This window comes from Rhinopithecus roxellana, chromosome 2, assembly GCF_007565055.1.
Source record: "Rhinopithecus roxellana isolate Shanxi Qingling chromosome 2, ASM756505v1, whole genome shotgun sequence".
NCBI classification, from domain to species: domain Eukaryota; kingdom Metazoa; phylum Chordata; class Mammalia; order Primates; family Cercopithecidae; genus Rhinopithecus; species Rhinopithecus roxellana.
In genome coordinates this window covers 191,047,675-191,060,357 of record NC_044550.1, presented here as the reverse complement: position 1 = coordinate 191,060,357, position 12,683 = coordinate 191,047,675, and the positions used below count along the sequence as shown (strand labels likewise).

The 12,683-nt window shown below is 38.1% G+C and overlaps 1 protein-coding gene across 7 annotated transcripts in view; it reads right to left on the bottom strand.

Moving 5' to 3' along the window:
* Positions 1-5,653: 5,653 nt before the first annotated feature.
* KIAA1109 (KIAA1109 ortholog) overlaps positions 5,654-12,683 on the bottom strand; it is a 225,219-nt gene continuing 218,189 nt past the window's right edge. For all 7 annotated transcript variants that reach the window (XM_030925315.1, XM_030925337.1, XM_030925343.1 and 4 more), the window contains 4 exons: positions 12,419-12,613; positions 11,653-11,787; positions 8,555-8,720; positions 5,654-6,377 (listed from right to left, as the gene is read on the bottom strand). In XM_030925315.1, coding sequence (XP_030781175.1) covers positions 6,161-6,377; positions 8,555-8,720; positions 11,653-11,787; positions 12,419-12,613 — 713 coding nt within the window. In that variant the 3' untranslated portion in view covers positions 5,654-6,160. The remainder of the gene's footprint in view (positions 6,378-8,554; positions 8,721-11,652; positions 11,788-12,418; positions 12,614-12,683) is intronic.

The following is a 12,683-nucleotide window of genomic DNA, read 5'->3' as shown; positions in this document are numbered from 1 at the left end:
GAACTTGATCCTGCCATTATGATATTAACTGGTTATTTTGCTCGTTAGTTGATGCAGTTTCTTCCTAGCCTCGATGGTCTTTACATTTTGACATGTTTTTGCATTGGCTGGTACCGGTTGTTCCTTTCCATGTTTAGGACTTCCTTCAGGGTCTCTTGTAAGGCAGGCCTGGTGGTGACAAAATCTCTAAGCATTTGCTTATCTGTAAAGGATTTTATTTCTCCTTCACTTATGAAACTTAGTTTGGCTGGATATGAAATTCTGGGTTTAAAATTCTTTTCTTTAAGAACGTTGAATATTGGCCCCCACTCTCTTCTGGCTTGTAGAGTTTCTGCCGAGAGATCTGCTATTAGTCTGATGGACTTCCCTTTGTGGGTAACCCAACCTTTCTCTCTGGCTGCCCTTAAGATTTTTTCCTTCATTTCAACTTTGGTGAATCTGGCAATTATGTGTCTTGGAGTTGCTCTTCTGGAGGAGTATCTTTGTGGCGTTCTCTGTATTTCCTGAATTTGAATGTTGGCCTGCCCTACTAGGTTGGGGAAGTTCTCCTGCATGATATCCTGAAGAGTGTTTTCCAAGTTGGTTCCATTTTCCCCCTCACTTTCAGGCACCCCAATCAGACGTAGATTTGGTCTTTTCACATAATCCCATACTTCTTGCAGGCTTTGTTCATTTCTTTTTCTTCTTTTTTCTTTTGGTTTCTCTTCTCGCTTCATTTCATTCATTTGATCCTCAATTGCTGATACTCTTTCTTCCAGTTGATCGAGTCGGTTACTGAAGCTTGTGCATTTCTCACGTATTTCTCGTGTCATGGTTTTCATCTCTGTCATTTCGTTTATGACCTTCTCTGCATTAATTAGTCTAGCTGTCAATTCTTCCACTCTTTTTTCAAGATTTTTAGTTCCTTTGCGCTGGATACGTAATTCCTCCTTTAGCTCTGAGAAGTTTGATGGACTGAAGCCTTCTGTCATCTCGTCAAAGTCATTCTCTGACCAGCTTTGATCCGTTGCTGGCGATGGGCTGCGCTCCTTTGCAGGGGGAGATGCGCTCTTATTTTTTGAATTTCCAGCTTTTCTGCCCTGCTTGTTCCCCATCTTTGTGGTTTTATCTGTCTCTGGTCTTTGATGATGGTGACGTACTGATGGAGTTTTGGTATAGGTGTCCTTCCTGTTTGATAGTTTTCCTTCTGACAGTCAGGACCCTCAGCTATAGGTCTGTTGGAGATTGCTTGAGGTCCACTCCAGACCCTGTTTGCCTGGGTATCAGCAGCAGAGGTTGCAGAAGATAGAATATTGCTGAACAGCGAGTGTACCTGTCTGATTCTTACTTTGGAAGCTTCCTCTCAGGGGTGTACTTCACCCTGTGAGGTGTGGGGTGTGAGACTGCCCCTAGTGGGGGATGTCTCCCAGTTAGGCTACTCAGGGGTCAGGGACCCACTTGAGCAGGCAGTCTGTCCCTTCTCAGATCTCAACCTCCGTGTTGGGAGATCCACTGCTCTCTTCAAAGCTGTCAGACAGAGTCGTTCGTGTCTGCACAGGCCTCTGCTGCTTCCCCTGTTGTTTTTTAGCTGTGCCCTGTCCCCAGAGGTGGAGTCTACAGAGACAGGCAGGTTTCCTTGAACTGCTGTGAGCTCCACCCAGTTCGAGCTTCCCAGCGGCTTTGTTTACCTACTTAAGCCTCAGCAATGGCAGGCGCCCCTTCCCCAGCCTCGCTGCTGCCTTGCGGTTAGATCGCGCAGACTGCTGTGTTAGCAATGAGGGAGGCTCCGTGGGCGTGGGACCCTCCCGGCCAGGTGTGGGATATATTCTCCTGGTGTGCCCGTTTGCTTAAAGCGCAGTATTGGGGTGGGAGTTACCCGATTTTCCAGGTGTTGTGTGTCTCAGTTCCCCTGGCTAGGAAAAGGGATTCCCTTCCCCCTTGCGCTTCCCAGGTGAGGCGATGCCTCGCCCTGCTTCAGCTCTCGCTGGTCAGGCTACAGCAGCTGACCAGCACCGATTGTCTGGCACTCCCTAGTGAGATGACCCCAGTACCTCAGTTGAAAATGCAGAAATCACCGGTCTTCTGTGTTGCTCGCGCTGGGAGTTGGAGACTGGAGCTGTTCCTATTCGGCCATCTTGCTCCGCCCCCCCCCCCCCCGCTCTTTTTTCTCTAATCTTGTCTTCTCTGTTTATTTCATTAACTTGATCTTCCGTCTTTGATATTCTTTCTTCCACTTGACCCATTCAGGTATTGAAGCTTCTGTGTTCTTCACGAAGTTCTCATGCTGTGTTTTTCAGTTCCATCAGGTCATTTATGTTTTCTCTACACTGGTTATTCTAGTTAGCAAATCGTCTAACTTTTTTCAAGGTTCTTACCTTCCTTGTATTGGGTTAGAACACACTCCTTTAGCTCGGAGGAGTTTGTTATTACCCAACTTCTGAAGCCTCCTTCTGTCAACTTGTCAAACTCATTCCCTGTCCAGTTTTGTTCCCTTGCTGGCAAGGAATTGTGATCCTTTGGAGGAGGAGAGGCATTCTGGTTTTTGGAATTTTCAGCCTTTCTGTGCTGGTTTCTCCCCATCTTTGTGATTTTATCTACTTTTTGTCTTTGATATTGTTGACCTGTCGATGGGATTTTGGTGTGGACATCCTTTTTGTTTGTTTTCTTTCTAACAGGCCTCTCAGCTGCAGGTCTGTTGGAGGTCCACCTAGACCCTGTTTGCTTGTGTATCACCAGCAGAGGCTGCAGAACAGCAAATATTGCTGCCTGTTCCTTCCTCTGGAACGTTCGTCCCAGAGGGGCACTCGCCATATGCCAGCCAGAACTCTCCTGTATGAGGTGTCTGTCAGTCCCAACTGGGAAGTGTCTCCCAGTCAGGCTACATGGGGGTCAGGGACCCACTCGAGGAGGCAGTCTGTCCGTTATCAGAGCTCAAATGCTGTGCTGGGAGAACCACTACTCTCTTCAGAGCTTTCAGGCAGGGTCGTTTAAGTCTGTTGAAGCTGTGCCCACAACTGAATGTAACCTACACTTCCCCTGAGTGCTCTGTCCCAGGAAGATGGGGGATTTATCTCTAAGTCCCTGACTGGGGCCGCTGCCTTTTGTTCAGAGATGCCCTGCCCACAGAGGTAGAATCTAGAGAGGCAGTCAGCCTTGCTGAGCTGCGGTTAGCTCCACCCAGTTCAAACTTCCTGGAGGCTTTGTTTACACTGTGAGCATAAAACTGCCTACTCAAGCCTCAGCAATAGTGGACGCCCCTCCCCCAACCAAGCTCTAGCATCTCAGGTCGATCTCAGACTGCTATGCTAGCAGCGAGAATTTCAAGCCAATGGATCTTAGCTTGCTGGCCTCAGTGGGCATGGGACTTACTGAGCCAGGCACCAGAGGGAATTTCCTGGTCTGCCAGTTGCAAAGACTGTGGGCAAAGAGCAGTATTTGGGCAGGAGTGTAGCTTTCCTCCAAGTATGGTCACTCACGGCTTCCCTCGGCTAGGAATGGGAAATCCCCTCACCCCTTGTGCTCCTGGATGAGGCAACGCCCCGCCCTGCTTCAGCTTGCCCTCTGTGGGCTGCACCTACTGTCCAACCATTCCCAATGAGATGAACCAGGTACCTCAGTTGGAAATGCAGAAATCACCCTCTTCTGCATCAGTCTCGCTGGGAGCCATAGACTGGAGCTGTTTCTATTGGGCCATGTTGCCAGAAATCCCCTAGAAATTCTTATAGCAATTGATGGAACATTTGAATCTAATAAATCAAACCTAATAATTAAAAATTTGAGCTTTATTTTGTGTATTTTAATTTTTTTCATTTTGAATAATTGTTACTATATTTTACAAGATTATTGATTTATATCATGTTCAACTTTTTTTAAAAAAGGTTTCTTCATTATAGACAGTTTGCAAATAACAGATCTCTAGTAAGCCTAGAAGTACAGCGTTTACAGATAAGGAAGCAAAATCCTTTATATACATTTTTTTTACATGTTATTGAAATTTTACAAGTTATCTGGATGCACCATGTGATGTACTGGAATCGAACAAGGTACATGATACTCAAAAAATAACTATAGTAGATCACTTGGAAACATTGTAATCTAAGTGGCCGACCATGCTTTTTTATTTAGGAATAAATCTTAAAGATCATCTTTTTTCCCTTTTTCATGGTTGCATACTATGCTACTGAATGGATGTCACTTTTAATTAACCTGTCTTACACTGATGAACATTTGAATTGTTTCCAGCCATTTATTACAAAGAATACTGCAACATTACCACAACATACTGCCACAATACTGCACTATTGCAGAATACTGCAAATATACATGCTTGTATAATTATTTCACACACAGAAGTACTGTATGTATGTCCAGTAAAAATTATATGCCTGTTATTTTGATAGCTGTTACTTAATTGTCCTTCATGGGAGTTGTACCAATTTAATTTCTCATCAGTAGTGCACAGATGTGCTAGTTTTCTCATAGCTTTGTCCAACAGAGTCATAGAGATTTTAAGTACTTACAGATTTAATTTGTCCTTTTGCTTTTTATAACATTATCACAGTTAGTGCCAGAAATAGGGTAAGTTTATACTTGTTATTTTATAGGCACCAATTAAGAGATATAGGGGTGGGATTCAGAGATCAGACAGATGACAGCTACAATGGCCTAGCAGAAAGAATACAAAATTAGGACTGTTAACACTAGGGTTTTGGTTGTGTGACTAAGTTGCTGTGTGACATTAGACAGCAAGTCTTAATTCCCCTACTAACATTTACTAGATCTATACCCTTGGCTAAGTACCTCAGCTCTTCTGGAGCTTTTTGTTGTTTAATCTGTTAGAGATAAAACTGTGTTACCTACCTAAATGAAAGCTCTTGCTTTAGGTGTTTTGTAACTCTAGCTCTTCAATTCCACTGTTTACCCAATCTTTAAACTGGCCATACTGACTTCGCTAGATTTCGAGCCTGAGGTAATTATAGCTACCTTTGAATATTATTTTAGATCTTGCTATTTTAATTTTTTTATACTTAATGTGTGTACATAATACATATATATGTAATATATAACATACATTATATATAACTTCATACACACAAAAAATACAAACATGTAAGGAATATAGTATAACAAAAATTACTTGCTGTGAATTTACCATTAGCTTAAGAAAGAACAATACCTAATATTTCTCTTAGGTATTATTAATATACCTCTTGTGTGCCTGTCCCTAATTGCATCCTTCCTGAGCTAATTTTTTGTAAACATAGTCGTCTTTCCGTGTTCATGGGGGATTGGTTCCAGAACATCTGTAGATGCTCAAGTTCCTCATATAAAATTGTGTAGTATTTGAATATAACCTACGCACATTCTCCTGGATACTCTTTAAATCATCTGTAGATTATTTGCAATACCTAATACAATGCCTACACATCATTCATGTGGACTTAATGCAGTACTTCATAAATACAAGTTTTGCTTTTTGGAATTTGGGTGGAATTTTTTTTTTTCCTGAATATTTTCGATCTACAGTTGATTGAATCCACAGAGGTTAGAACCTATGGCCCGACTCTAATATAGGTATAAATCATCTTCTATGAAAGCATCTGATCAGCTGTGACACGGGATGGGTATCTATTAATTATAAAAAGGAGAAAAAGATTCAAAAACGACTACAGACTTAAACCATTATTGTGACTTTATTACAATAGTTAACAATATTTTAGTGGTATACAATCATACCACAATTACTCAAGCTATATATAGACAGGTATTATACAAGTCTACATTAAAAAAAGAAAAAGCAATTAATGACCTCCCCAAAAATCACATTATCAACAAGATTTTTTTCTAAAAGTTATGGCCAGTCACAAAAAAAAATTCAGTTATTCTGCAAACATTTTAAAGATGCAGGAATTGTATTGCACATTATATAATTATAAACCATAACAAGATTTATATATTTTAATCTAGTTTTTCACAAAATTTACATTATCATGCAATACTTCACTGTACACAGAATGATGAGACTAGAATAAACTGGTTAACTTACAAACTTTTAATTATAATAGCCACAAATTTAGAATTATTTTAAAGTTATATTTAAAATTATTATACTAAAAAAACACTCCAGTGTAATAAAACTTAACAGACACAATCATAATTTGTTCAAAGATCAAATTACTTTTTAGTGTTCTTCTTTGTCTTTGCCTTTCTTTTCCTTTTCATCCTGTAGTGCGGTACCGAGCTTTTTGATAAGAACTGACAAAACCTTGTCCAGTGGATCCATGACTCCTCTTTGAAGCCATTTAGGAATAGTAGTCCTAGCATGATGAAAGCCCAATTTTTGAAGAATATAATCAACACCTACTGGATCAATCTTTCTTCCAGTCCAAGAAATTAACCTAAAATAAAAATTACAGTTATTATTAAGGAGTATAACAATGCCCTAGAGCACGGTTCTAATGGTAGGAAAAGAACATCACTAAGCCTCTGTAATATACTCAAGACAAAATATTTTCAGTAGGTACATTTGTATAATTGAGCCCATAATTCCTGGATTCACCATAATAATAGTATTCAAAAAATAATATATATATGATTATCTTTGACAACCTAAACACAGCAATAGTGTTTACTATATTTCATCCTGAATAATTTATTTTAGGCCTGTTATACAGTTATCTTAAACATATAAAAAGACATCTGGTTAATTTTAGTAGATTTCATAAGCATGTGGCATAATGGGAGAAAAAGGCTAAAATTTACTGAGTGCTATGTGCTAAACATATTTGAAGGGAGAACCATTTTTTCCCATTCTTGCTATTTCCTTATACGTGGAGAAACAGCTGTTACTGAAACACTCCTGGCCACCTTCTGCCCCTGTATGGATGATTTATCCAACAGGCAAAGTTAACAGAGGAAGTAACAGTTCAGTACCCTCCTCCCTGTTGGGAGCCCTTCATTTTAGTCTGTTCCTTCATGCCACAAGTTTTCAGGAGCAAGTCCCTAAACAGATTAGCCCTAGAGTATATTCTGTGTTGTTTGTGGCTGAGTACATACATGGAGCTGCTGATTGTACAACTCCTGCAACTCGCTATCCCGCCCTTCCCTGAAGTTCTGCATCGATGCCCTGCAGGTAGGACCAAACCCGAACTTTGTAGAAAGCTATTGTTGCCATATAGCTAAACCACATTTTTTTGTTATCAGCTTTATCCATATTAATCTCTCCCACTATTTCAGCTGGTTCTGAACTCAGGGTGGGGGTTGGGGGTGGTTAGGCATTTATCTCCTCAAACTCAAATAGTTATAAGCATTTTGCGTGAATTAACTCATTTAACCAGTGTAATGATCCTACAAGGTGGGTAATACCATTTTCCAAATTTTTCATGATCAACTGAGGCAGAGAGAACAGAGGGGTCAGGTCTTTTGGCCTAGCTCAGTCAGCTACTATGCAAAAGAGCTGGGCTTACAGCCAGAGCTCTTAAACCATGCTGTCTACCACTACACCACATTACTTAACTAGTTACTCTTGATAGTTTGCTAAAAAAAAAGGAATATAGTGACTATTTTTATGCTCACTTGAAACTAAATTCATTTTGTATTCAATTTAAATATATTATTTAGATTTGCAAATACAAAACAGATTTTACAAACCGTTTTCTGCATTAGGACCTCTGCAGTATTTTAACAGTTAATATTTCTCATGGGTATATGCACTATTAGTATCAAAGTGTTTTTCTTATTTAGTTACAACCAATTTTACTGTATACCAATTATTTATTAACACACGAAGTTACTACTTTCTGCCTATACAAGAGTCCTCACTGCATAATGGAGATTTTATTTTGGAATTATTTTGTGACATGAATATGTCTGAATAAAAACCTTATCTAAATAAAATCTATATCATTTTGCGGAATGTTGTGCTGGGATGTAATGGATTTTTTTTAATACTGTTATTTCAAGATTCAGACAGTTACAGCAAAGCAGATGAGATGAAAGGAAAAAAAAACAGGAAAGTGACCATGACTCAATAAGGGAACCTTAATCTGATAGTGTTAAATTTGAGATTTTAGGCATGGTTTTATAATGCTTAGTATGCAAACAGGGGCACTGTAACCCTGCAGGTTTTATTACAGTGTTATAACATATATCCAGCGAGAAATTAAAATAGTTCCTTAACAATTAAATATGACTTCTACTGCATCTTGTCGTACTAAGTAACAAAACAGTTTACAGTAGCTACCTCAAACCCTGAAAATAACATCTTGGTGAGAAGGTGAAAAACTAATGGCAACAGTGGAAGGATAATTTTCTCATATTTTAGTGACTGACAGAATGTCACCCATTGAACAACTCATCAGTGCTGAGCTATTCTCAACGTTTGTACTTCATTCACCTTACCTAGAAACACAAAAGCAGAAAGCAGCAGCAAAGACAGCACACAGAAGCTATAGACATTACAGGAGACTAACTTCTGAATACATTTTTTGATAATCATATGTAACTTACATTATTCATAACTTTTCTCGTAGTAATCCCTTAGCATATGGGTAAAATGTATATACTCATTACTTACCTAAGAGTAGGTTCTAGATGCCATGTATTGCACATAAAATCTCTCCAGTCCACAGTAGTATAAGTGATGCTATCTTCTCTATCTTTATCAGAGGAATTGTCATCATGTATAATAATTGGACTTTTCTGTCCTGGTCGAGTAGATAAAATCCGAGGTGGAAAGATGGCTATAAGGAAAATTTTGATTAGTATTATACATTTATCTTAAATCACCATAAGAATTAGAACATCAGAATTGGTTTCATTTCTCATTTTATCTGTGACCTGGCCAAAGCCTCATTTAATTGCATTTCTTAAAAAAAATAGTTTAAAATAAGCCGTAAGTACCAATTATTGATATTTCTTGGAGATAAACAGTGTCAACATTAATGATAAAAAATGCTGAGATCAGTGACTTGATAGCAAGCCTATGGCACTGTAATTGATAGCTGCAGGTTTCCTAAAGAATGGCTGTAGGCAGTTTTGTTTTGTTTTTTAACAGCTTTGAGATATAATTCATACACCATACCATGCATTAATTTGAGCTGTGTAATTCAATGGTTTTTGCATGTTAATGGCTAGATGTATATATATTTGAACAGTGGTACTAAAGAGGTTTTTATGTAAGCAAGCTTTTCACTTTAAGACAAGTCTTTTAATTGGCTATAATAATTAAATATAAAGTGGAATCTGAGACATAGGTATTAGGGTGGTGCAAAGGTAATTGCAGTTTTTGCCATTAATACTTTCATATGATCTTATTTAATGAATACAGCTTTCCTCTTAGGGCATTAGTTTCAGTACACAAACTGAATGTAAAATAATTGATTAATTAGGTAATACGTGTTACGTAGCTCTGGTTATAACTTGATTGGGAATGAGCCTCAAAATGAAGCTGTAGTAACCCACTACATAAGAACACAGATGCCCTGTTCAGTTGAGGCCTGCTCAGTTGCTGGGTCTTTATTACTGGTGGTGGTTACAGTGCTGCAATTTATTTTGATGTTCTCTAAATATGTTGATTCTGGTATAGTCTGACATGCTGTTAAGAATTTTCTTAGGTATGTTTGAGTATTTGGCCAAAATGAATTGCTTGTTGTTTGTAATAACTTTATTTATAATTGAAATCCTCACAGATATATTTTGTTATTGTAAATCCATCCCCTTTTCCCATTGAAATGTTTTATAACAGTTTATATTAAAACAGTCTTTTTGTTGTTGTTTTTTAGAAACACACATTGTTTGTGGCAGACCAAGATTAACACACTATTTCCTAAAATGACAAATGTTTCACATCATACCCAAGAGAAACAAATTTGTCAGGTTTTCAAATATAGGTAGACTAGAAAATAATTCTGAACTTCACAGGTTTATCTTGAATCTGTTTTTTTCTACATTAAGTTTAAATATTAAGGCACAAAAACAAAAGGATTACCACTGACTGGTATCTGTTGGGGCTGTATGTGAAGATTTTATCTACTTATATATAATATATAAGATTGCCTATTATACAGTTTCTGTCATTTTACTTGAAGTTTCTACTGAGGTCATATAGATTTCTACCAGCCATAATTATTGATTTTACTCTCTCACTGAATTTTGGGCACATCTCGATTGAATATTAATAAAACAGCATTTCAATGTATGCTATGCTACCTTTGTACTCTTTCAACATGGTCGTTTGATAATTTTTATTTTTAAAATATCTTCAGGACAAATTCTATATTTTTTCCTCATGAAGAAAATGAAACAGTATTATAGTGTGACTTAAACAAATTACATTTATTCCAAGCTATTTATTAGGAAGCACATCTGTGATTTTACCATTGTATATTTATAACGGTGCAATAAATATTTATTGAATGAATAAATGACTATATATTTTGTAAGCATTCCAAATCATTACATTTCACACTACCTCATTCTTTTCAACAGTTACAGAGTACTGTAATATATTAGCTAATTCCATATATTACGGTTGCCATACTTTTTTTTTTTTTGAGACAGGATCTTACTCTGTCACTCAGGCTGGAGTGTGGTGGTGCGATTATGGCTCACAGCTCACTGTAGCCTTGAACTCCCAGGATCAATTGATCCTCCCACCTCACAGCCTCCCGAGTAGCTGGGGACTACAGGTGTATGCCACCACACCTGGCTAATTTTTGTGTTTTTCGTAGAAATGGGGTCTCACTTTGTTGCCTAGGCTGGTCTCAAAGCCCTGGGCTCAAGCAATCCATCCTCCTCGGCATCTCAAAGTGCTGGTATTACAGACATGAGCCATTGCCCCCAGTCACCATACATTTCTTAATGGGTAAACATTAAGTTACCAGTGTGTAAACCAATATTAGCAAGCTCATGAACTCAGATACCACCACTGAGATTTAAATAATTTATGTATTAAAAAGAAAAGGTTTTCTGCATTCCAAACATTTATCAGCTTAATTCAGTTTTCACAATTAGGTAAATAACTCATACTTCTTTATTATGTAGTTGTTTCTTTAGTCATTTCACTTTGATTTGCAGTATTTCCTCACATTTTCCTATTTTTCAAGAATCTCCTATAAGGTCTAACTGAAAATGTACATAAGATAATGTATACAGAAACACTTTTTTTTTTTTTTTTTTTTGAGACGGAGTCTTGCTCTGTCACCCGGGCTGGAGTGCAGTGGCCGGATCTCAGCTCACTGCAAACTCCGCCTCCTGGGTTTACACCATTCTCCTGCCTCAGCCTCCGGAGTAGCTGGCACTACAGGCACCCGCCACCTCGCCCGGCTAGTTTTTTGTATTTTTAGTAGAGATGGGGTTTCACCGTGTTAGCCAGGATGGTCTCGATCTCCTGACCTCGTGATCCGCCCGTCTCGGCCTCCCAAAGTGCTGGGATTACAGGCTTGAGCCACCGCGCCCGGCCTACACTTTGTAAAGTATAAAACACCATAGGTGCTGTATATATAGCAAGTACTCAGAAAGTCTGTGATAGTCTTACTAACACTATTTACTGATATCTTCAACTCACAGAAGGAGATATATTCCACTCATTTTCTCATTAGACCATAACAATTCATGTAAATGGCACTGACAGTTGCCATTCCTGCAGTCTGAAAGAAAGAGTATTCCACCCACCTTTTTCTTTTTCTTTAAGATAAGCTGACACTAAATCATGAAGAAACATGATGAGCTCAGCATCCATAGTCACACAAATGTGGTCAGTGAACTCTGTCACCACACTACATTCTACTTTTGGCTTCAGGTTGGCATCTGCAATAATATGGTAAAAGATTTAATAAAATGAGTCATCTTCTTCCCATTAATAAGGATTTACATAGGTCTGCGTAAATGCATCCACATGAAATGCAACTGTAAAGAAATGAGTAATATCTGTATGTGATTCCTAGGATGATGATATATTAAGTACTTTCCTAGTACAGATTGAGTATCCCTTATCCAATTATGCTTGGGATCAGATGTCTTTCAAATTTTGGATTCTGGAATATTTGCATTATACTTACTGGTTTTAGAATTCCAATCCAAAAATCTGAAATCCTCCAATGAGCATTTCCTGTGAGTGTCATGTCAGTGTTCAAAATATTTTGGATTTTAGGGCATTTCAGATTTTTGGATTGGGGTGCTCAACCTATATATGCCATTTATTCCTCATAATAGTCCTATAAATGAAGTCCAATTATTATTCTTCATTTTACTGAGAGAGAGGTATAAGTTCGTTAAATAATTTTCCAGAGGTCATATAGTTGATAAGAAAATAAATCAGTTTTGCCTAGAAAATCAATTTCATTAGATATTAATATTTAAAAAAATCCATGGGAAGAAAGCAGTAGTTTGAAGTGGCTTTAGAATTTTCTTATTAACTTTCAATTGTTTTTCTACATACCCTGTAATGAAGGCTCCTGTGGTTCTTGAACATGAATGGATTTAAAGTCCAGCTGCATCCTTGGTAATGCAAAGATAGTCTCTGTTTCATGGTTGTAGCTAGAACCTCCTCTGAATCCACTCAACAAACTAGAATTCTTCACAGTAGTGCTATTCTCAGTGTTGTTAGCATCAACATTACGAAGTAGATTTAGCTCTACATGCATAATGATAGAGAGTCAAATTAATAGGCATTGACAAGCCTATATAGCTTTCAAGACCACTAT